At 41.9% G+C, this 26632-nt stretch overlaps 1 protein-coding gene across 2 annotated transcripts in view; it reads left to right on the top strand.

Moving 5' to 3' along the window:
- The window catches only part of LOC125451404 (cytochrome b5), a 45590-nt gene extending 26069 nt beyond the window's left edge, over positions 1-19521 (top strand). Inside the window, exons 2-5 of one of the 2 annotated variants that reach the window (XM_048528446.2) lie at positions 9650-9778; positions 11607-11636; positions 15265-15299; positions 16082-19521. In XM_048528446.2, the coding sequence (XP_048384403.1) occupies positions 9650-9778; positions 11607-11636; positions 15265-15299; positions 16082-16181 (294 nt within the window). In that variant the 3' untranslated portion in view covers positions 16182-19521. The remainder of the gene's footprint in view (positions 1-9649; positions 9779-11606; positions 11637-15264; positions 15300-16081) is intronic. The other variant, XM_048528448.2, reaches the window with a different exon arrangement.
- Positions 19522-26632: the final 7111 nt, after the last annotated feature.

The raw sequence follows: 26632 nt of genomic DNA, 5'->3' as shown, positions 1-26632 counted from the left end.
TCCTTTCTTCTGTCTGGCTACTTTGCCCCCTCTCTGCCTGCACTTCCTTAAGCAGCAGAGTGACCACAATCTGAAATGGGGTAACCACAATTCTTTCAGGCCCATGAATGTTCTGTGGTGCCCCAAACATCTGGTCAAGCTCCAAATTCTGGAAACAAGTTGCACCAGCTGGAGTTATCTCCTGCACATAGCTACTCCGCACATCTAGAGTACCTGTGTGGTGCAGGATGTGCACATCGCAGGCCTGAGATCCTCAGACATGCCTTAGTAAATAGAGATGGATCCCTTGCTTCATTTTGCCCTCATTCCTACTTAAACAAGAATAAGATTCTTTTAATCTATATTTACATAAGACATACAACCAAAGTCCCTTCAAAGTGAACTTGCTTTACTTGGTAGCGTGAAGTTATAAAATATTAATTACCTATGTAAAATTTGTAAGCTGGACTTATGGTTTTAACTTCTATCCAGACACAAGTGCGATAAAGAAATACCTTCCTACACTCCTGCAATGTTGCACTTCTTCAATTTTGTTGAGCCACCTCTGCCCCTGGTCGGACTGCTTCTGGGAACTCTCCAGTCGCTCTGCTGTTATACTGTTTTTAACTTCACTTCCCTCAATTCTGAGTCTCCTAGAGTTCCACTGTCAGTTTCTTTGCTCCTGGGACTCTCAGCACTGCCCTCACTCCTTCTGAGTCCCACACAGCTCCATCATTAGTCCAACTGTTACTGGGTCCTTCCTGCTTTTTTTAAGACTGTTCCTTGTAACCTTTCTGCTCTCATGACAACACCCGTCTTCCCCAGCTGTGGCAAGTTTGTCATTGGTTAGTGTTCTTCAGCCTGCTGTTCCTGATGCATCTTGCCATTCACTGTCAATGCCATGTGCTGTCATCCGTGCACTCTCGACTCCACTCTGCAGCAACAACAACTGACCCCTCTCTCAAAGTTGTGCCATTGCCCAGTTTCACTTCGTCCTTTGTCTCATTCATCCCCTTGACAAAAGACTTTTCATCTTTCTTTCAGGCATCAAAATAATGTGAGCTCCAACAACTTATATAGTCCATCACACGTCCAATGCCACCCTCTCCTTTCTGCCTTTTGGACTCCATTCCCTCCTATCACCCAGAGCCTATCTATTCCCAGTCCTTGGATGCCATCTCATTCTGCGTTCAGTATTCACCTTCCACTTGGACCCCATTCCATGCCTCTTACCTGCCCTCGATCTCCATTGAAAGCTGTCAGTGTAACATTGGCAGTCTCAGTTTCTCTACTTCTCTCACCCACTCTAACCTGTCCTTTTTCTGAAATTACTGTACTTTGCTCTCTCAGGACCAACCTGAACTTTGTCATCAAACTGGTCAACAAAGATGGTTCTGTTGTCTGGCGCACCAAACTTTACCTTGCTGAGGCTCAATGGCAGATTTTGGACAGTTCTTCCTACCTTGTCCGCACCATGATCTTAAATCCGGACATGAACGTGCAGTCATTGTTGCCAGGACTGTTACCAACCTCATTGCCTCCGGAAGTGTCTTCCCCCAACTGCCTCCAACTTTATTGTCTCCTAACCCCAGGCAACTCGCTTCTACCTCCTTCCCAAAATTCACAAACCAGGCTGATATAATGGGCCTATTACTGATCCAACAAGCTCTTCCTCTTAACTTAACTCATCCTGTCTCTTCACTTGCGTAGGCCCTGCCCAACTACATCTGTGATACCTCTGGCCTCTGACAATTTCCAGTGCTCTGGCCTTGACTGCCATCTGTTCACCGTAGATGTCCAATTTTCCCCATGCCTCTATTCCCCACCAGGATGGTCTGAGAGTTGTTGATTTTTTTTCATCAACTATAGTGGCCTGAAAAATCCCATCTACCACCACTTTCCTTCACTTAGGACTTATTCTCTCACTGAATAGTTTCTCGTTTAATTCATTTCACTTTTATGCCAAGTCAAAGGAGAGGCAACGGCATGGGTCCCAGTTATGCCTGGCTCTTTATGTTAAACAACCCTTGTTCCAGTCCTACACTAGGGCCCTCCCACAACTTTAATTGGTATATTGATGACAACTTCATGCTCCTTACTGGACCTTGAAAAATTTTGCCTCCAATTTCCACCCCTCTATAAATTTCACATAATTCATTTCTGACACTTCCCTTCCTTTCTTTGACCCCTCCAGCTCTCTTCCAGGGAATAAACTGTCCACTGCCATCCATTACAAAGTCACTAATTCCCAAGGCTACCTTCACTGCAGCTTTTTCACACCCCACGGCCTGCAAGGATTCCATCCATTATCCCAATTCCTTCACCTATATCATATCTTTTCAGATGATGCTACCGTCTAAAATGGCATTGCTGGCATGACTTCCTTCTTCCATAACCTTGGTTTCCCAACCTCTGCAGTTGTTAGGGCCCTCAACCACATCTGACCTATCATCTGTGTTTCTGTCCTTGCCCCTTTCCATCACTCTCAATAATGTGATCGGGTCCTCCTGGTTCTCACTTTTCATGCCACTAGCCTCTGCATTCAAAAGTTCATTGTCTGCCATTTCAGACAAGTCTGGCGGAATGCCACCACACCAAACACATCTTCCCCTCACTTTCCTGACTGAGTTGCACAGGGATTGTTCCTTCTGGGACATGTTAGTCCATTCCTTAACCACCAACACCATCCGCCCCACCCTTCCCACGGCACCTTCCCATGTTGCACCTTCTGTGGTTACACCTGCTCCTTCACCTCCTCTCTGCAGCATTTCACCTGTACCTCCTCCAGTCTTGGATATTGTATTCACTGCACAAATGTGATGTATTCTACATTGGAGAAGCTAAATAACAGCTTTGCAGAACACCTCTGGTCCATGCACAGGCATGACCCTGGCCTTCCCATAACCAGTCTTTTTAACACAGCGTCTTCCTCACATACCCACCTGTCCATCCTTTGTATGCTGCAATGCTCCAGTGCATCACAGTGTAGACTGGAGGCACAACATCTCATCATCGAACTAGGCAATTTATAACCTCTGGCTCATTACTGAGTTTGTTCTGACGCTTGCTTTCTCGCTCTTCCCCACCCCATTGGAACTATCTGCTCTTTGCAATCTGGCAGTTGGAAACACCGTTGTCCTGCCGTTGGAATACTCCAATCATTTGAGCTGAACTATCAACATCCTTTCTCCCTCAAAACTCCAGCCACCCCCCCACTTCCTGCCCCACTATTGCATAAATGCTGCCCCCTTCACATTTCACTTTAGCTCTGAAGAGTCACCTAGACTCAATGTTAGCTTGCTTTCTGTTCATGGATGCAGCCTGACCTGCTGTGATCTGCAGTATTTTTTGGTTTCAGTTCTGTGATTAGTTTGTCTGCTTCTGTGACCTCTCCATTTCTCTCTATGCCTTCACTGCTTCTTTTAATTTCACTGACTTTGTTACAAGTCTCTCTCAGCTACACCCTCTGTATTTCTGCTTCTGGAGCATCTCCCACCTTAATATCCTTTCTAATCTCGCTGTCATCCCTAAAAAGTTTCTCTCACCTCTGCCATCAGTTTCTGTTCCTGGGATCTATCCACTCTCGACACTCTCGTGCCTTAGCTTTCAAGTCTCTTTCAATGCTGCCGTGTGTCTGTCTGCTCCAAGAGAGCCTGGCTTTCACTGTTGCTTTTTTTAACCTCACTGCTCTCACTTCTGAGTCCCTCACAACTCTACCATGTGTCTGTGTCTACTTCTGACACATCCTGCTTTAACTATTTCTTTTTAACACCACTGTCCTTGCTCCTGAATTAAACATCACTGGTCTGTCTGCTGCTGTATCACTTCTCTTCCTTGCTGCTGTGTTGCTCATGTTCTTAATTCCTCAGCCAGAGTAAAGATCCTCTCCAGTGCCCACCTTGCCTAACCTGCCTAATACCTTCAGAAATAGTAGGAACTGCAGATGCTGGAGAATCCAAGATAACAAAGTGTGGAGCTGGATGAACACGGCAGGCCAAGCAGCATCTCAGGAGCACAAAAGCTGACGTTTCGTGCCTAGACCCTTCATCAGAGAGGGGGATGGGGAGAGGGAACTGGAATAAATAGGGAGAGACGGGGAGGCGGACCAAAGATGGAGAGAAAAGAAGATAGATGGAGAGGAGAGTATAGGTGGGGAGGTAGGGAGGGATAGGTCAGTCCGGGGAAGATGGACAGGTCAAGGAGGCGGGATGAGGTGGTAGGTAGGAAATGGAGGTGCGGCTTGAGGTGGGAGGAAGGGATGGGTGAAAGGAAGAACAGTTTAGGGAAGCAGAGACAGGCTGGGCTGGTTTTGGGATGCAGTGGGGGAAGGGGAGATTTTGAAGCTTGTGAAGTCCACATTGATACCATTGGGCTGCTGGGTTCCCAAGCGGAATATGAGTTGCTGTTCTTGCAACCTTCGGGTGGCATCATTGTGGCACCGCAGGAGGCCCATAATGGACATGTCATCTGAGGAATGGGAGGGGGAGTTGAAATGGTTTGCGACTGGGAGGTGCAGTTGTTTGTAGCGGACCGAGCAGAGGTGTTCTGCAAAGCGATCCCCAAGCCTCCGCTTGGTTTCCCCAATTTAGAGGAAGCCACACCGGGTGCAATGGATACAATGTACCACATTGGAAGATGTGCAGGTGAACATCTGCTTGACCTGGAAGGTCATCTTGGGGCCTGGGATGGGGTGAGGGAGGAGGTGTGGGGGCAAGTGTAGCACTTCCTGCGGTTGCAGGGGAAGGTGCCGGGTGTGGTGGGGTTGGAGGGGAGTATGGAGCGGACAAGGGAGTCGCGGTCTCTCTGGAAGGCGTCAAGGGTGGGGAGGGAAAAATGTCTTGGGTAGTGGGGTCGGATTGTAGATGGCGGAAGTGTCGGAGGATGATACATTGTATCCGGAGGTTGGTGGGGTGGTATGTGAGAACGAGAGGGATCCTCTGGGGGCGGTTGTGGCGGGGGCTGGGATGTGTTGCGGGAAATGGGGGAGACACGGTCAACGGTGTTCTCAACTACTGCGAGGGGGAATATTGCGGTCCTTGAAGAACGTGGACATCTGGGATGTGCGGGAGTGGAATGCCTCATCGTGGGAGCAGATGCGGCGGAGGCGGAGGAATTGGGAATAGGGGATGGAAGTTTAGCAGGAGGGTGGGTGGGAGGAGGTGTATTCGAGGTAGCTGTGGGAGTCAGTGGGCTTGAAATGGACATCAGTTTCTAGCTGGTTACCTGAGATGGAGACTGAGAGGTCCAGGAAGGTGAGGAATATGTTGGAGATGGCCCAGGTGAACTTGAGGTTAGGGTGGAAGGTGTTGGTAAAGTGGATGAACTGTTCGAGCTCCTCTTGGGAGCAAGAGGTGGCTCCGATACAGTCATCAATGTAACGGAGGAAGAGGTGGGGTTTGGAGCCTGTGTAGGTGCAGAAGAGGGACTGTTCCACGTAACCTGCAAAGAGGCAGGCATAGCTTGGCCCCATGCGGGTACCCATGGCCACCCCCTTTGTCTGTAGGAAGTGGGAGGAATCGAAAGAGAAGTTGTTGAGGGTGAGGATGAGTTCGGCTAGGCGGATGAGGGTGTCGGTGGAGGGGGATTGGTCGGGCCTGCGGGACAGGAAAAAAGCGGAGGGCCTTGAGGCCATCTGCATGAGGAATACAGCTGTATAGGGACTGGACGTCCATGGTGAAAATGAGGTGTTGGGGGCCAGGGAATTGGAAGTCCTGGAGGAGGTGGAGGGCGTGGGTGGTGTCACAGACGTAGGTAGGGAGTTCCTGGACCAAAGGGGAGAAAATGGAGTCCAGATAGGTGGAGATGAGTTCGGTGGGGCAGGAACAGGCTGAGACAATGGGTCGACCAGGGCAGGCAGGTTTGTGGATTTTGGGAAGGAGATAGAAACGAGCCATGCGGGGTTGGGGAACGATGAGGGTGGGGGCTGTGGGTGGGAGGTCCCCTGAGGTGATGAGGTCATGGATGGTGTTGGAGATGATGGTTTGGTGCTCGGGGGTGGCGTCATGAGGGGGCAGTAGGAGGAGGTATCGGAGAGTTGGCGTTTGGCCTCGGCGATGTAGAGGTCAGTGCGCCATACTACCACTGCGCCTCCCTTGTCTGCGGGTTTGATGGTGAGGTTGGGGTTGGAGCGGAGGGAGCAGAGGGCTGCCTGTTCTGCAGGGGAGAGGTTGGAATGGGTGAGAGGGGTGGAGAGGTTGAGGCGGTTGTTGTCTCGACGGTAGTTGGAGATGAAGAGGTCAAGGAAGGGTAGGAGGCCTGGTGGGGGTTGCCACGAAGAGGACTCGTGTTGGAGGTGGGTGAAGGGGTCAGTGGAGGGAGGGTTAGGCTCCCGGTTAAAGAAGTAAGCGTGGAGGCGAAGGTGGTGGAAAAACTGCTCGATGTCCAAACGTGACTGGTATTCGTTGATGTGTGGGTGGAGGGGGAAAAATGCTGCTTGGCCTGCTGTGTTCATCCAGCTCCACACTTTGTTATCTTTAATACCTTCAGAATCTTGTATTTCAATGAGATCACTACCTCTCATTTTTCCAAACCTATAGAGTGTAGGACCAATTTACTCAAAGTCTCCATTACAGGTTAGTCATATCCAAAAATAGCAATGCATTTATATAGCGTTTTGTGTTTTATCGTAACGGAATGTTCTGAGCTGACTTACAGGAGCATTGTCAAACTGTGACAGCGAGCCACACAAGGAGGCATTTGATCCGATGAACAAAAGCAAGGTCAAAGAGGAATGTATAAGAAGTGCATGAAGGAAGGAAAGTAAGGTGGAGAGGTAGAGATAGAGGAAGGACTTTGGGTGTAGGGAAATGAAGGCATGACTACAATGGTTTGAGTGATTTATAATTGAGAATGCCCAAGTGGCTATAATTGGAGAAGTGCTGATAACCTGGAGAGTTATGGGTTTGGAGCAGGCTGGAGGTATTTGAAAACAAGATGGGAATTTGAAAATCAAGTTTATTGTTTTAACTGTGTTGTTTGGTGGTTCGTCCACTTTTGGAGAGATTGCTGAGCCGTTGGTAAATTCAAATAATAACTAGTTCATTGCAAAATAAGGAACTATATGCAGCTTAATATGACGATGTGTTATTCTGTTCTACAAATGACAGAACTCCCTCAAAGTTTTTCATGTGTTCGCTAACATCATCATTATGGAAATGCAATGCGCAAGTCAGACATGGCCCAGTATAACCTTATTACTACAAACTGGGAACTGATGGAGGCCAGAGAGGGATTTTTGAAATGTATTGCTCAGAATTCATTGATTAGTTTCCAACACTTTTCCTGATGACTGATTTCTAAATCAAATTGATTTATAGTTCAATTGTTCCTTTGGTCTTTCTTGAATAGCATTAGAACATTTTCTAACTTCCAAGCAGTGTGATCATTTCAGATTTGAGGAGGTTTGAAAATCTTTGATCAGTGTTCCCACTGTCACTGCTTTTAGAACCCGAGGACACTTGGACACTTGGGACAATCAAGCAACGAGGAATAGGCAATAAATGCTGGTTTAGTCAGCCACTCCCACATACCATGAATGAGTTCAATCCCAATTGATGGGCAATTAGATTCTGAGGATTTATTGAATTTTAGTCTTGAGAAACCACCTCACTCCATTAGATCATAGGTTATCCACTATTTCTGGTATGTTATTTCTATCTTCTGTGAAGACGGATGCAGAATTGAACAACATCTCTCATTTCCATAATCCTCATTTCTGCTATATTTAATGACATTCTTTTTGTATACACTTGTAAAAGTTCTAACAGTGTAACATGCAATTTTAGCCAATTTACTTTTTTCTTTTTGTTCTCATCTTCAATTTTTCAGTTGGCCTTTATAGATGTCATACTTTATTTCCAATCATCAGGCTTAGTGCTACTCTTTGCAACGTTAGAAATCTCTTTTGATTTAACACTTTCCGTACCTTCCCTTCTGTGGCATAGATGGACCTTCTTTGGTACAGATTTTGTATTTTAATGACACTTAATTTTGTTGAATTGTTTTAAATGGTCCCCAATGTTTATTTGTCATAATACTTTTTTTTAAAAGTCTATTTACCCAATCCATATTAGCCAACTCCTCTCACATATGTAATTAGTTTTGTTTAGTTTATGATTCTTGTTTAGAACTGGAATATGTCAAAACTTAATACAGAAACTTTGGTTTCTCCCCACCCACCATGCAATCTTTTATTATTACATTACTAATTTTAGCTGTTATAATTTAGCTGTATAATTTGACAACTTTCTCCTATTCATTCCACAACACATTGTAGAATGCTTGAGGAATGTGTCACCAAAACAAATTCTTCTCATTCTCAATTGTTTTGTCTAGTTTATATGATGTTTTCTCACCGTCTTTATAGCAAACTCCATTATTTTGTTTGTTTCATGCTCTCTCCAACACTAACTACTTTTAGGGACCTTGATGCTCCCATCAGTTTTTCTTTTATTCTTGTTATTCCAAATCTCCAACCTCTAACTTTCTGATCTCCTCAGCCAAGATCCTCGCTCTCGCGCTCTCTTTCTCTCTCTCTCTAATGCCCACAAATTCTATTCTGTCTTTTCTTCCCCCTAAATATTGTGCATTTTGGTATATTTAATTCGTACCCTTGGCCAGCTTGTAACCATCTGTCTAATAGTGATTAGATCAAAAGCAATTATTTTTATTGTGCCACTAGTTCATCTATCTTGTTATGCTTAACACCAATGTTGTGATCCCTATTTGCATAGATTTCATTGCCACAGTTTTATTAATTTCACAACTCCACTCTCCTTGCCTTTGCTTGAATCACTATACTGCCCTTATTGCCTCCACTGTTTTCCTTTAAATTTCTATGTATTCTTTCACCTTTCCTTTTGTCCTTTTAATTCAAACACCTATTCACAGACCTGGTATAAAATTTGCTAGAACACCAATTCCAGCCCAACTCAATTGGAGTCCCATGGAACAGCTCCCTCTTTCCCTAGTACTGGTGCCAGAACTGGATGAATTGAAACACTTTCTTCCCATGCATTGCTTTTGAGCCCATGTGACCCATGCTTGAATCTGCTTCCTTTGAGGCCAATTGAAGTGTGACTGCGATTTTAAAAAAAATCAGAGCATTGGCTAGTGAGTTTTCGTATTTAATTTGGACTCCAGCACCTAATTCTTTCAGGAGAGTATTATTTCCTAGTTTTTTACCAATGTTATTCATGCCTATGTTCAATGTCAACTGAATTGTACTGTCTCCAAAAGTAGCACAACATTTGCAGCCTTTAATGAACCAACTGAGGAGAGTTCCACTGGAACACCTTTTAATAGCATCAAGTCAGAAATCCTTTTTCAAAAGGCTAAAATTGGGGTGTTATGCAATGGCATTCATAATACAAATTTTGAGTCAAGAATTTCTGACTAGCTAACAGGCATTCATGATTGCTTTGCTTTGCCATCTGTATCTGCATGAGTGTTTAGCCATATTAACAGTCTGTTTGTTTAAAACAAAATTTGGGAAAAAAACTTGGTGGAATTACATGAAAGAAAGCTTCAGAGTTTTTTTTTGGGGGGTGGATGTAATGAATGATCTTTCTACATAATCTTTACTTTTGGATGCAATCACGTATGAGCAATACCTATTTCCTCTTTTTGATTTTTAATTTGCCAACTTCAGATGTTTTATTCTGTCTTTCAGCATCCTGGTGGTGAAGAAGTGCTGAAAGAGCAAGCAGGAGGTGATGCATCAGAAGCTTTTGACGACGTTGGACATTCAACTGATGCACGAGAGATGACAAAAAAATACCTCATCGGAGAACTTCATCCCGTGAGTCCTGTCACTTCTGAGATCTGTAATGTTTCTTTCAAAATTAAATTTAGAAATCCTGAGGTTATTGACTCATCTCAATTGAATAATAATATTAATGTAGCACCATTTTCTAAAAAAAATTGTCTAACAGCACTTTTGAGGCATAGAAGGAGAAGCAGTTGGATGCCAAGCTGGAGTGAGGGGTGTATTAAAAGGAATGATCAGTGAAGACCTTATAAAGAGGAACTTGAGGCTGCTTTCATTAGAGAGAAGAAGGTTGAGAGGTGACTTAATTGAAACATATAAAATAATCAGAGGGTTAGTTAGGGTGGACAGGGAGAGACTTTTTCCTTGGATGGTGACGGCGAACACGAGGGGGCATAGCTTTAAATTGAGGGGTGAAAGATATAGGACAGATGTCAGAGGTAGTTTCTTTACTCAGAGAGTAGTAAGGGAATGGAACGCTGTGCCTGCAACGGTAGTAGATTCACCAACATTAGGTACGTTTAAATCGTCATTGGACAAGCATATGGACGTACATGGAATAGTGTAGGTTAGATGGGCTTGAGATCGGTATGACAGGTCGGCACAACATCAAGGGCCGAAGGGCCTGTACTGTGCTGTAATGTTCTATGTTCTATGTTCTAAAGAGGCCTTTCATAAAGCAGAAAAAATCCCAGAACAAATGTTCTAGGTAGCTTGAGCAATATTCCTCTACATTGTACCTGTCCTGTTTCTGATTAGCGTGGTCCCTGTAATTAGCCAGTGGCTACTCATGCACTCATCTTAAAGGAACTGCTACTCGAGTGGACCTTTTTAAGTCCACTGTGTGGCAGTCCTTTATTTATGTTGTTGTGCATCCTACAGTAAAGAAGGAACAGCTATTAATAATGGGGAAATGATAGATAGGATGTTCAGGAGGCCAAAGTCAGTGGAATAGAGAGTTTGGGAAATGGAATTGTTCACACTAGATGATGCTATATGAATAGGTACAAGCAAAACTATAAAGATAGCTGCAAATTTTAAATTTTAAGGCTTTGCATCCCATTGTTCCTATGTAGCAAGGATAGGTGTGATGCCTGAGTGAAAACTGATGTTGTAAGATATGGCAGCAGATGTTTGAATGAGCTGATTTAATGGAGGACAATGGATGGAAAGTTTCATGGATTTCTAGCCAGGTAAATCTTGGGGATTTGACATTTCAAAGACCTGGATGAAGGTTACAAATATGTTCCATGTCCAGAATATTCAACTTTTTCACCTTGCTGTCTCACTTTGACTGTTTCCATTATTTTACTCCCAAGATATGTATCATTTGATTAGAGGAGGTTTTGTTCCTTTTGTCTATTCTATATGTACTTTCAATTTTATTCCTGTTCTCTGTTTTTGTTTGTTGTTTTGTTTTCCATTTAGCATCTAATTATAGCCCTCTAATTATTTCATTTAAACATCTACCATTTCAACAATTCTTTCTTTTCTTATCCTTCTTCACAATCTGCTAATTTATCTATTCTTCTAAATTGAACCCAATTTACTATTTTAGTGTTGTCTGCAAATTTGTAAGGGCATCACCAATTGAATCCAAGTCCAGCCATTTGTGATATGTTATACATGTTTTCAGAACGGGAATCTGCTACAAGATCTTCAGAAGTTTTATTTTAGTATTGAGTATATGAAAACGGCAGGTTTGAGCAAATAATGTCAAATGGAGAGGTAGTCTAAGTCCCAGACAAATCAGATTAAAACAATGGTTCAATAAATTATTTTTATGTAAAATCATTTGAGGAATAATTGCTGAATTTCCAAAATGAAATTTTGATCATGTATTTTATTTGTCTTATTGCAGGATGATAGAGGAGCTTTTGTGAAGCCACCGGTAAGGTTTTATTGGAATAAAAGCTGTTGCTTTTTTTTTGTATGGTATTGCAGTGTCACTGACTTATCCAGCATTTAATGACCATCCCTAGTTGCCCTTGAAGTTGGTGGTGAGCTGCCTTCTTGAATTGCTGCAGTCCATGGAGCGTAGCGACTCTCTCAATGCCATTAGGAAAGGCGTTGCGGGATTTTGACATAGTGATACTGAAGAAACAGAGGAACATTTCCAAAGTCACATGTGGCTTGGAGGAGAACTTGAGGGTCGTGTTCCCATTGTATCTGCTGTCCTTGTCCTTCTAGCTGGAAGTGGTAATGGATTTGGAAGGTGCTGTCAATGGAGCCTTGAAGCATTACTGCAGTACCTCCATGGATTTGTACAAACTGCTTTTATGCAGAACGGTGGTGAGTAGGTGTATGAGAAGCTGGCACTAATCAAATGGACTGCTTTTTTCTGGATGGTGTCCAGCTTTGAGTTGTTGAAGCTGCACTCATCCAGGAAGTGGGGACTGTTTCATCGCTCTCCTGAAATAGGGCTGGTACAGTAGTTCAGTGGTTAGCACTGCACCTCAAATTCACAGGCAACTGTCTGTGAGGAGTTTGTATGTTCTCCTCATCTCCATGGGTTTCCTCCAGGTGCTCTTGTTTCCCTGCACAATCCAACAATGTGCAGGTTAGGTAGATCAGCCATGGGAAATGCAGGGTTACAGGGATAAGGTAGGTGGGTGAGTCTGGGTGGGATGCTCTTTGGAGGGTTGTTGTGGACTTGATGGGCCAAAAATGATTCTATAGCCTCTGACTTTGTGCCACGAACATAATGGGCAGGGAACAGGGAGTCAAGAGATGAGTTACTTGTCATAGAACTCCCAGACTCTTAAATGCTGTTTAGTTATGTAGATTCTGTGGCTGCATCAGTTCAGTTTCTGGTCAAAGGTAACTCCCAGGATGGTGATAGTAGGGAAATTCAGTAACGGTGATATCATGGGGCTCTTGATGGCAATGGTCACCTGATTGGCAAGTGCTGTGTGATTTTAACAATGTGTTTAAAATGATATTTTGCAAGCAGTTGATAGATTTTAAGGGATCTTTTTCCAAGGTAATTTGCATTCCTCGTCCCTGAGATATAGAGTCATAGTCATACAGAAAAGAAACCGGCCCCTCCGCCCACCATGTCTATGCTGACCAACAAACATCAAACTGTTCTAAACTGTACATTTGCGACTGTGTGGTATTTCCCTACTCACAGGATCCAGATGCAGAACAAGTAATGACCAAGCACTTCAAGTACAATCTCTCTGTCTCTTTAGTACCATGTCTTGAAAGGGTATTGGTGACCTTGCATGTCTGTGCTGGTTTGTTGCATTTTCAGAAGTTGACCAGGATTGTCTCCTGTTCCTACTGCCTGCTTTTATGTTTTGAAAGGACTTATAAATTAATACTCATCTGTACTAAGCACATAAATTCCTTGGAAGTCAAGTTCTAGAGTGGGACTCAAACCCAGACCTTTTGGCTGTGGGGCACAGGCACTATCCAGCATGCCTCAAAGTCTCTGCACATCTATTGCTAGGTTTTTTTTTGAACAAATTTTCATTTTGAGTCTTCTGACTTGATATTTGCTTTAAAAACAAACATACTCAAATAGAGGGACAGACTGCCTTTTCTAATGAAAGTAGCTGTTTAGAAACTGTAGATTTGACCAATTAGAAGTTGGTCTAGTTTGGCATTAGCTTTGGGATTTAGATGGCATCTCCTCCATATCAGCTTCCGGACTATTTCAGAACATTTGAAGTGATCTAGGACTGGAGTCTTTTCAGATGCTACAAGAGCAGATCAGAAGCTAAGGATCATGGGGAGTATAATCACTAACTTTCCAATTTATGAGGCTGAAAAGTGGTTTGCAGTTTTATGCCTAACAGTCAGCAGCTTCTTTCTCCCAGTCAATGTTTCTATGTTTTAAGACTGGTCAGAAGTTGGTCTATGTTGGAATTAGCTTTGGAATGTAGATGACACCTCCATATGAGTTGTTGGGTCAGTTGGGCAGAATAGCTTCTTACTGTGTGTTAATTCTGTATTTACTAGTCAGCCTAGTTCCCAAAATTAATTGTTTTTTTTAAAAGGAGTTTGTATTGGTTGTGATTCACATACAAGGCATTCCCTACTTTTCAACAAAATTGATTCTTCACTCACCACCACACCCCAAAAAAAACTTTCAACTACACAAACAACTTTGCATATATGCAGCAGATGAATAACTTAGCTTACGTGGAATAGACATTACATTGGTGATTTGCACTCACACCGTTGTTGGAAAATTGCATTTAACACCCTATGTAGGGTACAGTCAGAGCTGCAGGTAACGGGAGTCCACAACTGCAGAGTGTAACTAGATATGTTGCCAGGACCTTATTGCCACAAACCTGCTGCAAATTGTTCTTCGGACCTGGGGCATTTGCAGTTTACACAACAATATACAAAGGGGCAAAATACTCCCAGTTCTGGAAATCAGAACTGAAAATTGAAAATGCTGGAAATAACCAGTAGGTCAGACAGCATCTGCAGAGAAAGAGGGATTTAATTGTCCAAGTCAGTGATCTTTATTAGTCAGCATTGGGAACATGTGTAAGATGCAACAGGTTTTGAATAAGTGATGTTGGAGAGGCTAAGAAGAATGATGCAAGGGAAACAAAAGTAGTAAGCAAAACTTCAAAAGTAGTTTAATGAAGATTCAAAGAATGACCAAAAGGAGTGGCAATTACAGGCAGTTTGGTAGGCTGCCTCTCTCTTCCTTCATGAAGCATCTTGCTGAAAGACTCCAGTGCTAGATCACTTCAATGCCCTGAAATGGTCAGGAAGCTGATATGGCGATGCCATCTGCATTCCAAACAAGAGCAACGTCTGATCTGCCTTACCAAACACTAATTGGGAGGAAGAAACCGCTGACTGCTAGGCATGCATCTCCTAATCCACCTAAGCGCAACTCACTTTGAACCTCAGCTACTTGACAACAAAATAGAATGATGGTAGCAGAAGGAAGGAGAAGTAAGTTGGTGGAAGCAAAAGGGGGAAGAAAAACATATGGGTCCAAAATTGGGCTTCTGTGTCATCAGAAGAGTCACCTAGCCTGACAGTCATCACCCTTGATTCCAAGGAACCATTGACATTTGCCTTGCACGTAACTTGTGCCTGTTGGTTATCTTGCAATAAACTACATATTGCTTAAGACAAGAGCCGCTGCTTGTTTGACCACCAAGTGGTTTTTCTCTTTTCAATGCAGGTGATGGCAGCAGTCATCTGTCAATGGATTAGAATCCTGGGAGTTCCTTCTTAAGGGCACTGTGGGCCTAAATTCAACAAAGGGACTGTAGCAGGTTCAAGAAGTCCGCTCACTGCCAGCATCTGCTGAGCAATTAGTGATGTGCAATAAATACTCTCCCGGTCAGCGACTCCCCCATCCTGTTAAGAATTTTTAAAAAAAATTCATACATTTCCAAATGCATGAGGAGCAGGTATTTAGAGAAATAAAAGAGCACAGCTGACTACTTCCTTCATGTTATTTTATCTGTTGGAAAGTGAAATCTTGCTGCTTGAGACTATTTATGCTCCTGCATTGACGACTTTCTTTTCTGTTACAGGAGCCTAATGTTGTTGTAGTGGAGTCCGAGTACAGGTATGACACTGTTTGTTAATAAATATCCTTTTTACTTAATGAAATCAACATTGTGCCCTCATAATGCATTGGTTTTCGAATCTTGAACAAAGTTTGAACCTTAGTTGTTTGCCAGTGACCAATAGAATGCATTTTGACCTCATGGACTTTCAGTAGTGAAAACTGACAAGGTTCCTAGGTTAAATTAGAGAGAAATGGATGATTTCGTATAATTCAACAAATTTTGCACAATTCTATTTGATTGAATTCTAGTAATTTTAAACTTTTTTTCCCCATTTGCTTTTGCACGGTACTAGCCTGGTAAATTGAGACATATATTATTTATTGTATTCTCAGAACTGTCCTTGCAAAAGCATTTCCAAAAGCATTTCTTCCCTCCCCAATTCTACCTCACTGACTTTTTAAAATATTTGAGTCCAGTTCACCAACACTGACCTCGGAATTACACCTGACGAAGAAGGGGTGTGATTTTGTTTTTCCTTCGCCATTTGTGCCAATATTGTTAATGTATTTTTTTAAGTATATGCGCATTCAGTAGCATTTGCTTGTAAATGTGAAGGTGAATTTGTACTGGTTGTTTCTGCTTAAAGTGAAAGTGAAGATATGCATCCATTAGCAAGTGTTTGAAAGCTAGTAAATCCAAACGATTCTTCCACTGCTAATAAGTCATCTAAACTGAACGTTAGCTTGCTTTCTCTCCATTGATATTGCCTGACCTGCTGTGATCTCCAGCATTTTTTTTCTTTCATTCTTGCACGACAATGCCTTTGATTCTGTGGTAGTTTGTTTTTGTTTTGCAGTTGGTGGTCCAGTTGGCTAATCCCAGCAGCAGCTGGCTTGACTGTGGCTCTCCTATACCGCTATTTTGCAATGGATCACTGAACATTCTGTGGAACAGATGATGGAACTACTTCATGTCAAATTGCAGTCTAATACAACCGAATTTTAAAACAAAATAATTGCAACAATTATGTAACTTGCATTGAAAGAACTTTGGTAGGAATTCTCATCCCTTAGTGAAAAGTAAGAGCAAAGTATACCAATTGAGTTGTGAGGTTTCCTTTACCTCAACGACACATCTATAGGAAACAGACTGTAGGTGCCCCAGCACCTAAAATGGTTACTAGGCCCTGTGTTGATGACAGACTTGTTGCATGTTGAAGAAACATTTGAGAAATTAGTTCCCTGTGATCAATTATCTGGCTGTTGCTAGTCACAAATTAGAACATAGAACATAGAACAGTACAGTACAGAACAGGCCCTTCAGCCCACAATGTTGTGCCGACCATTGATCCTCATGTATGCACCCTCAAATTTCTGTGACCATATGCATGTCCAGCAGTCTCTTAAATGACCCCAATGACCTTGCTTCCACAACTGCTGCTGGCAACGCATTCCATTCTCTCAACTCTCTGTGTAAAGAACCCGCCTCTGACATCCGCTCTATACTTTCCACCAACCAGCTTAAAACTATGACCCCTCGTGCTAGCCATTTCTGCCCTGGGAAATAGTCTCTGGCTATCAACTCTATCTATGCCTCTCATTATCTTGTATACCTCAATTAGGTCCCCTCTCCTCCTCCTTTTCTCCAATGAAAAGAGACCGAGCTCAGTCAACCTCTCTTCATAAGATAAGCCCTCCAGTCCAGGCAGCATCCTGGTAAACCTCCTCTGAACCCTCTCCAAAGCATCCACATCTTTCCTATAATAGGGCGACCAGAACTGGACGCAGTATTCCAAGTGCTGTCTAACCAAAGTTTTATAGAGCTGCAACAAGATCTCACGACTCTTAAACTCAATCCCCCTGTTAATGAAAGCCAAAACACCATATGCTTTCTTAACAACCCTGTCCACTTGGGTGGCCATTTTAAGGGATCTCTGTATCTGCACACCAAGATCCCTCTGTTCCTCCACACTGCCAAGAATCCTATCCTTAATCCTGTACTCAGCTTTCAAATTCGACCTTCCAAAATGCATCACCTTGCATTTATCCAGGTTGAACTCCATCTGCCACCTCTCAGCCCATCTCTGCATCCTGTCAATGTCCCGCAGCAGCCTACAACAGCCCTCTATACTGTCAACGACACCTCTGACCTTTGTGTCATCTGCAAACTTGCTGACCCATCCTTCAATCCCCTCATCCAAGTCATTAATAAAAATTACAAACAGTAGAGGCCCAAGGACAGAGCCCTGTGGAACCCCACTCACCACTGACTTCCAGGCAGAATATTTTCCTTCTACTACCACTCGCTGTCTTCTGTTGGCCAGCCAATTCTGTATCCAAGCAGCTAAGTTCCCCTGTATCCCATTCCTCCTGACCTTCTGAATGAGCCTACCATGGGGAACCTTATCAAATGCCTTACTGAAGTCCATATACACCACATCCACAGCTCGACCCTCATCAACTTTTCTAGTCACATCCTCAAAAAACTCGATAAGGTTTGTGAGGCATGACCTACCCCTCACAAAGCCGTGTTGACTGTATTTGATCAAGCCATGCTCTTCCAGATGGTCATAAATCCTATCCCTCAGAATCCTTTCTAACACCTTGCAGACGACAGACGTGAGACTTACTGGTCTGTAATTGCCAGGGATTTCCCTATTTCCTTTCTTGAAGAGAGGAATTACATTTGCCTCTCTCCAGTCCTCAGGTACGACTCCAGTGGAGAGCGAGGATGCAAAGATCTTCGCATGTGGCGAAGCAATTGCATTTCTCGCTTCCCAAAGCAGCCGAGGACAAATCTGGTCCGGGCCTGGCGACTTGTCAATCTTAATGTTTGACAAAATTTTCAGCACATCAGCTTCCTCTATCTCTATCCATTCCAGCATGCACACCTGGTATTTAAAAAGATATGAACAAAATACTTCTCTGGTGTAGAAGTTGCCCCTCTGCCACCATCCAACCTCCAGTGCCACTGTATTGTTAATCTTGCATCATTGTCCCACTACCTGTTCCCCACTCCAGCACTGCTCCAGGAACTTACTTGAGGGCCACTGTTGATGACCCAAAATTAATTGAGCTGTTCTTGGGCATAAATCAAATGCTCCTACCCCTTCCTGAAGGTGTAGGAAAAGTCTGACTGTTTGGATCTGGGCATGAAATTCTTTTATTGGAAGGACTTTGGGATCCTGCTGATCTATAGATGTGAATTGGACTAGAAGCTTATTTATTTTTGGCATTGAGTTGTATGGCTCCACTTGAGAGGCAGAATATCCTTTTCGTAGATAATGCCCAGATTCATTTCCATGCTTTTTACATCCAAATAATATCAAAACAATCCTTTGCATGTGGTTTATGCTGTGCATCTCATCAAATGTACTTTGTCCACTACAATACAACTGTGATGTCAATATTCAGGAAATTGAAACAAGACTTGGTGGCTGATTCTCGAACTTCCCAAGAAATGCTACTACAACTCTGCATGATCATTTTTCCAGAAGCCTCTTGCATTTGGCAGCTGCACTGAGTTGGTCACCTCTCCATGTTATGTGGGCTGTTCTACCACTCGCAAAAAATGCCACAACACTCTAAAATCTCTCCAAGTTGGGTAATTCATGTAACTTGGCTTCCTGCCTCTATAGGAATGAACTGCATTCCCAGGTCTAGTCTGTGTAAGCTCTCCAGCAATGGAGACTGTCTGCTGCCATCTGCACCCACCTCTAAGTCTGCCAAACATGTGGCTGAGATAAACTGTGCCAAAAAATGTCGAAAGAAAATTATCTTCTTTTGGACACAAAATGCTTGATCAACATGAAGTTGCTTTTTTTTTGTTCATCATAAATATTTGATGTTTTACCCTTGTTAGTGAACTATGGTGCCATTTGGTTAGGACTCTGACTGTACATGGATGCTACCAGCAATAGTGCTTGTGTCACTGTACAATTGGAAAATGATTTTCTGAAGATGTCGGTTGTTCCTTTGTGGTGAAGAGAATTGGCAAGTTTGTCATTTGATTTCCCATAACTGTACTAAATTAAGTAAGATGGCTTAGGTGCAACAATCATTTCTGTCCAAATCTCATCATTGCACCCATCGGCAAGTTTCTTAGTGAATTGTGAAGATTTCTGATGTGACTGACTATGCATTTTGTATAATGTGGAAAGAAGCCATTTCAAATGAGCTAATACAATGTTGTGTTTTATTGTACCTATTGGAAAATATACTTTTCAATGTTGAAAAAAATGCATTTGTGTAACTGAGTAATCAAATACTTATAAATAAATTATACATTCAAAGCTCCTTTACTTGCCTTTTTATTGACCAAATTAAATTTGAGTTTATTTTTGCATGCAACAATTCAAACTGTGCTTTATTTCTCAGATTTCCTCCCTTGCCACATTGTTGAGACCTTGCAGAGTTTATTCACCACAAATATCTTCCAGTACATTCGCAAAGTAGCTGTTGATTATTTGAAAGAGTTGATGGTGAATTTTGATGTTTAACTGTGAAGTGGGAGAGTGTGATGCCAACTGTGTGGGGTTCCAATCCCGCACTGGCTGCAAATACCATGAAGGACTGTACTTCCTAGCCTCTCCCCTCTCCCAAGGTGTAGTGGCCCTCGGGTTAAATAACCACTAGTCATCGCTCTCGCTCTCTGAGAGAGCAGCCCTCTGGTCTAGTAAGACCACGGTGACTTGACTTGAAAGACTGGGAAATAAATTCAGGGCCTCCGTGTCATCACTGAAGCCCCATGGGAGAATTTACATTTCATGTTTGAACCAGAATCAAGATTTTTGGTGTTGTGGCAGAGCTGATTTTATCTTGTGAGCTGACACCTCTAGCTCTAAGCAATTCCAACCTAACGTGACAGTTACCACTAAATTAAGAGTTTATGTTCTAGATGCAAAGTGTTGGACTGTCTTAGTCCATTACATGTTCACTATTCTCCTTTTGTAATAGGTTACTTGACCAAAATATACTTTCTCTTCCATAGGCCTGTTCGTAAGTTGCTCCACTGGAGCAGTGATTAACTGTACTCCTCCATCCTCTAGGCAATGGTAGAGTTTGTGAATGGCATTTTCTTACATTCTGCACAAATCACCCAGGTGAAATTGCATCTGCAGTGAAATTGCAATCCATTAAAATCTAACTTTTCCTGTTGTGTTGAATCATCAGCCAGAGATCATCACCACCAGCAGATTATCAAATTAATAGAACAAAGAAATGTGGATTCTGGAAAAGTGAAGCAAAAATAGAAATTGCTTAAAAAACTCATCAGGTCTGGCAGCAGCTGTAGAGAGCAAGCAGAGTTAACACTTCAAATCCTACTGAACAATGTGTCTGATAAACCGAACTTTCATCTATGATAAAAATGAAAGAACTGTGAATGCTGTAAATCAGGAACAAAAATAGAAGTTGCTCGAAAAGCTCAGCATGTCTGACAGCATTTCTGAAGAAAAAAATCAGAGTTAACGTTTTAAGTCTGGGTTCTGAGGAATGATAACTGCACGCAAAATGTTAACTCTGATTTTCTTTGCAGGTGCTGCCAGACCTAGTGAGCTTCTTCCACAACTTCTGTTTTAGTTTCATCTAGGCAATTTCGGATTAGCAGAGCCTCAAAATTGGGCAATATTGGGTCTGCTGCCTTGTTTAAATGACTCATGGTGGCTTATGTGCCTAAACAGGAAAACCTGGGTCAGATTTCTAGCAGAAAGATTTGGAGCATTTTCCAACATATTCTGGTACTTCCTTTCTTTCAAACTTGTAACTTGTCAATGTCATGACCTGGCTGCTAAGTTTGGCCAAAGTGATTGGGAATGTACATTACCAGATTTTAATTACTTCAGATCGTGAACTCTATTCTCTATTTTGATATTTTCTATCCCCAGTGCCTGTACCTTACTGCTGTGTTCTGTCACTAACACCTCTGGCTATATGCTTCCCAACAACTATTACCACTCCCTTCACCTTTTTCTTTGACTGTAGCATCTTTAATCTCTGATGTCTAATCTCCCTTGCCCTCTAAACTCTCCCTGACCTTACATTTTTTTTTCCCATTTCCTCATCCTAACTATTTTAGCAATTCAAAACATCTCATTTATATTTTCTTTCAGTTCAAAAGAGTCATATTGGACTCAAAACATTAACCATGTTGTAATAGCAGGTTCTCATCCCCCAACTCCACTATCATAAAATAAAATTCTTGACCATGAACATAAAATAAAAGTAGATTTTTAAGTAGTTTTTTTGTCAGTGCAAACTGGAGGTACTGAAATGCTTCTTCTGTTCTATGTGATTCTATGCCATTAAAGTACTTCTTCCAGTTACCAAGATTGAGTTAAATATGTCCCATGTACTCAGGCTTTCAACAAGAACTGCAGGTTTGGGTGTGGTAGACAGTGAAGTGTAAGCTTACAAAACTAGAGAATATGGCAGTATTATAGGACAGTTATTTGGATAATGATACCCAGAGTAGGACAAGAAGGGACGGAATAACCATAGAAAAAACAAGATCAAAAGGCTGGAATAATGGCTTTTGGATGTGCACATTGTTTGTTTGGAACAAAATGGGTGCATTAAAAACACAAATACAGGTTAAAGGGAATGATCATATAGCCATTACAATGTTACAGAGAGATCGACAGGCAGAATTCAAATGGGTGGAGATAAATAAGAAGGGAAAGATTCATAGTTGGATCTGTGGTGCATTGCTCTAAAAAACACTGTCCTAAATAAATGTTATAGATGTTTCCTTATGGCTACCTTTACGGCACATGAAGGTTAAAGTCACTCATTATTAATGTACTGCCTTCATTATGTGCTCTCATCATCTAATTTGTTCTCTGTTCCACCATATAGCTACTGTTGGGGAAGAGGAGGAGGTTCTCCTACCAGTGTTTCCTTTTCCTTTTTATTTCATAGGTTGCATTCAGGACAGTTTCTTACAGCAAAATATTGTGGATCCAGCCAGGGATCAGGCTATTTTTGCTCAGGTAGCATGTAATGAGACAGATTTAATAATTGATATTAGCATTAAATATCCTCTCAGAAACATTGACTGTAACAATGTAGTATTTAGCATCCAGATTGAAAGAGAGGATCTTTGGGTCTGAAACCTCTAATTTGGCAGACAGTTAAGAAAAAGTTTATGGCTCACAATAAGGTTATATTCCAAGGCAGATTTGAGGAAGGGGATGAGTAACCATGGTTCTTCAGTGATGTTAAGGATAGCATCAAATTGAAATGCACACCATACAATTAGACAAAGATTAGTAATAAGCTAGAGGTTTGCGAAAATCTTAAAAACCAATAAAAGATGACCAAAAATGAGGGAGAAAGTAAACTTTACTTGCAAGTTTACACTCAACGTTGAGACAAACAGAAAGAGCTTCTTTTTAACATATAAAAAGGAAGAAAGAAGTGAAAGTGAATATAGACACCTTCAGGAATGAGGCTGGGAAATAATAATAGGGAACCAGGAAATGACAGAGAAGTAGATAGGACTATACGGTGACTATAGAGTAGATCAGTAGAACTATCGCAAGAAGTAATTGCCCTCTTGGATCTCCAAAGCCTGTTTACCATCTACAAGGCTCAAGTGAGGAGTGTGATAGAATACTCTGTACTTTCTTGGATGAGTGCAGCTCAAAGAATAATTGAGTATGACACTAACCAGGGCAAAGCAGCCTCATTAATCGGTACCACATTCACTCCCCCCACCACCAATGGTCCGTAGCAACAATGTGTATTATCTACAAGAAGCACTGCAGAAAATATTAGAATCTCCCAAATGTATGAGCACTACTGTCTAGAACGACAAAGGCCGCAGATGTATGAGAACATCACCACATACAAGTTCACTTCGAAGCAACTCACCATTCTGACTTTGAAATATATCACTGTTTCTTCAGTATTTCTGGGTTAAAACCCTGGACATCCCTTGCCAAATAACATTGTAAGTCTACCTACAGCACGTGGGCAGCAGCAGTTCAAGAAGGTAGCTCACCACTGCCTCTCCTAGGGTTACGCAATAAATGGAGGACTGCCTGTGTTACTCAAATCCTTTAAAGTAAAAAAAATGAATGCCTTTCATCAGTTTTCACAATAGATGACACTTAACTTTCCTATATTGCCTGGTGACTGATTCCACTCTGCCTCCTCCAACTGTGTCTAGTACTTCAAGAACCCAATGTCAAGCCAAATTAATTAATTCAAATTTTAAAAAAAGAGTTTAGTATACATAATACAGAAGAGGTTAGAGGTCCTAGCAACATCCTATTTCAGAGGAACTGTCTGCCAAGTGCAATGAGACATGGGTACCCCTGTACACTAGTTGCTGAAGTTAAGCAAGCAAGTGCAGCAGGTGGTGAAGGAGGCAAATAGTATATTGGTCTTCATAGTGAGAAGGTATTACCACAGGAGATGTCTTGCTGCAATTATACAGAGCTTTGGTGAGACCAGGTGTGTACAGTTTTGGTCTCCTTATCTGAAGAAAATGTTCTGGTTTTGAAGACAGTGCAGTGAAAGATTACCTGGGATTGTAGGACTGACATTTGAAGAGAAACTAATTTGGTTAGGGCTGTATTCAATGGAATTTATTAGAATAATCTCACAAAAACTGATAGAAATATAAGAGGACTAGACAGGTCAAATGCAGGAAGGATGTTCCCAGTGACTGGAGAGTTCAAAACTAGGAGTCACAGTTTAAGATTATTGTGGACTGAGATAACAAATTTCTTCATCCAGAGAGTGGTGAGTCTGTGGAATTCTCTGCCACAATAAAGTTAGACCAAAACATTGAATATTTTTGAGAAGTTAGATATGTTTCTTGGCTAAAGGGATCAAAAAAAGTATGGGGCAAAAGCAAGAACAGCGTACCTAGTTGAATGGCCAGCCATGATCATGTTAAATGGTGGAGCAGGCTGAATCTTATTTTCTATATTTCTAAATGATTCCAGTGAAATAATGGTACAGGAATTAATCTGAAGATGTGAAAAAATTCTTAATATCCTTTCCAGGCAAACTGGAATGGAGTTAATCTGGTTAACCTGCTGAACTTTTAGTTCAGTCTTATTGTATGGAAGGACCACATTTCATTATTTTTCTCTCAAATTTCACATGGAATGAGGTTTGTCACGTTAAGAAAGCTGAATTTCAAATTCAATTCCAAAGCAATCATTGAGTAATTGATGAAAATGATATCATGAAGTGGAAACCAGACCTAACTAAGAAAATACGTCTATCTTTTTGATTAAACAGTGGAAGAAAGAAACAACCTAAAGCATAGGGTCTTGGGTGAATGAGACTTGATGTGATTTATGTTACAGGAAACAGAATTTTAGTTGATATTTATTAAAGTTAACATTCAAAGGATAGAAATATTTATCGGATCATAATGGTTGGACCATTAGGAGTAGCTGTGGAGTAACAAAAAATCTTATGATCATAGAACCCCTACACTCTGGAAACAAGCCCTTCAGCACAACAAGTCCACACTGAACCTCAGAGCATCCCACCCAGATCCCATCCCCCATAGCCCACCTAATCTACAAATCCCTGAACTCTATGGGCAATTTAGCATGGCCAATCCACCTAGCCTGCACATCATTGGACTGTGGGAGGAAACCAGAGCACCTGGAGGAAACCCAAGAAAACACAGTCCAAACTCCACACAGTTGCCCAAGGATAGAATCAAACCTGGGTCTCTGGTGCTGTGAGGCAGCAGTACTAACCACAGAGCCACTGTGTCGTCCCTTTAAATTCCACCATCTGCCATGACAGGATTCAAACCCAGGGCCCCAGAACCCTAGACCCTTCATCAGATATGCATTAATTTCTGATGCATTAATTAATTAATTAATGTATTTCTGATGAAGGGTCTAGGCCCGATACGTCAGCTTTCCTGCGCCTATGATGCTGCTTGGCCTGCTGTGTTCATCTAGCTCTACACCTTGTTATCTCTGGATTAACAGTCCGGCAATAATACCACTTGGCCAGTGCCTATAAATTGAGCAAGCTGGCTGAACAATCAGCACGCAACCGATCTTTGGAAATCTGCACTTAACAAAATACAAACCAGCTCACATATTGGTCATTCTTAGAACACCACCAGACTTAGTATTTATACTGTTGTGGTTTGTGTGTGATTATTGAAGTGGGGAGGAGTTACAGACAGAAAACCAAGGAGTGCAGTTTCCCAGATGTATTGCTGATGTTAATTACCATCCGTAATGGTCAACTTGATTGACATGTAGGTAGGATGCCTGTGGAAGGACACAGCAGTGTAGCAGGTAAAGAAAGATCATAGCCAGTGTGGTTATGTGGGCTGCAGTGAGGTGGAACAATTACGAAGGGAATGAAGTAGTGTTTGGAAGTGTGGGGAGGAGTGGACAGATGATCATGGGGATCAATCATGGATAACTAGATCAGGATAATGACAGGAAGTTCCCAGCTGACGCCAGTTGAATTCACCCATTTTTGGGGAGGTTCAAAATTACCTCTAGCAAATCCCAGTTTGGGCGTATAAGTGAATAGATTGTGAAATTAATATCGTGCAGATAAAAGAAGCTACAAAATTCAATGCAACAGACCTATTCAATCATGTAATTTTTGGGATGGAATTCAGTTTTATTTATTGAGAAGCTGAAACGTCAGCTTTCCTGCTCCTCTGATGCTGCTTGGCCTGATGCGTACATCCAGCTCCACACCTTGTTATCTCTGATTTATTGAGAATGTATTTTGGATAAATAGAAAGAACAACACATGGATTTACTTGCCAGAATTTGCAAATAGCACAACCACGATCATAAATAGCTTCTTATGCCAATTGTTTGTAGACACTGCCTCATGTAGATTAATTTAAACAGTCCTGCATTTAAAAGACCTAAAGCATCAATTAAACGTTTCTTATCAAGGTAAAGTTCCTTTACTACGGGAAACTCCTAAAAACATTTGAGGTAGACTTGCATTACTTCAGAGCAACCAAGAACAAGAATTGGAATGAATAAAAATGCTTTGGACAATTTAGAATAGATTGTTAAATAGGTTAGACATTAGATTTGGTGCATTAACAAATGTTGACATTTTACCCCAAGAAAACATATTGGGCTGATATGAGATCGAGACCATACAAAACAAAGCACTCGATTTTTTTCTCTTGTATGTGGCTGAACTATTGTTTACAGTAAAATATATTTATTGTTTAGCATAACTGTTATGTTCACAGAGGACTGAAGATGTTTACAAAGATAGGCAGAGGCAAATCATGAAGGAATTGGAACGGGGGTGTAAGAATTTCAATTTGTACAAGTTTTGTTGTTTCAGGAGACAGTTATACCTTTTAGGCTAGGTAATTCAAGTTTGGTCCAATGTTTAGGGAGAGGGTTGTATGACTA

This window comes from Stegostoma tigrinum, chromosome 5, assembly GCF_030684315.1.
Source record: "Stegostoma tigrinum isolate sSteTig4 chromosome 5, sSteTig4.hap1, whole genome shotgun sequence".
Lineage (NCBI taxonomy): Eukaryota > Metazoa > Chordata > Chondrichthyes > Orectolobiformes > Stegostomatidae > Stegostoma > Stegostoma tigrinum.
Note: the sequence above shows the minus strand (reverse complement) of the source record. Positions and strands in the feature narration are given on the sequence as shown.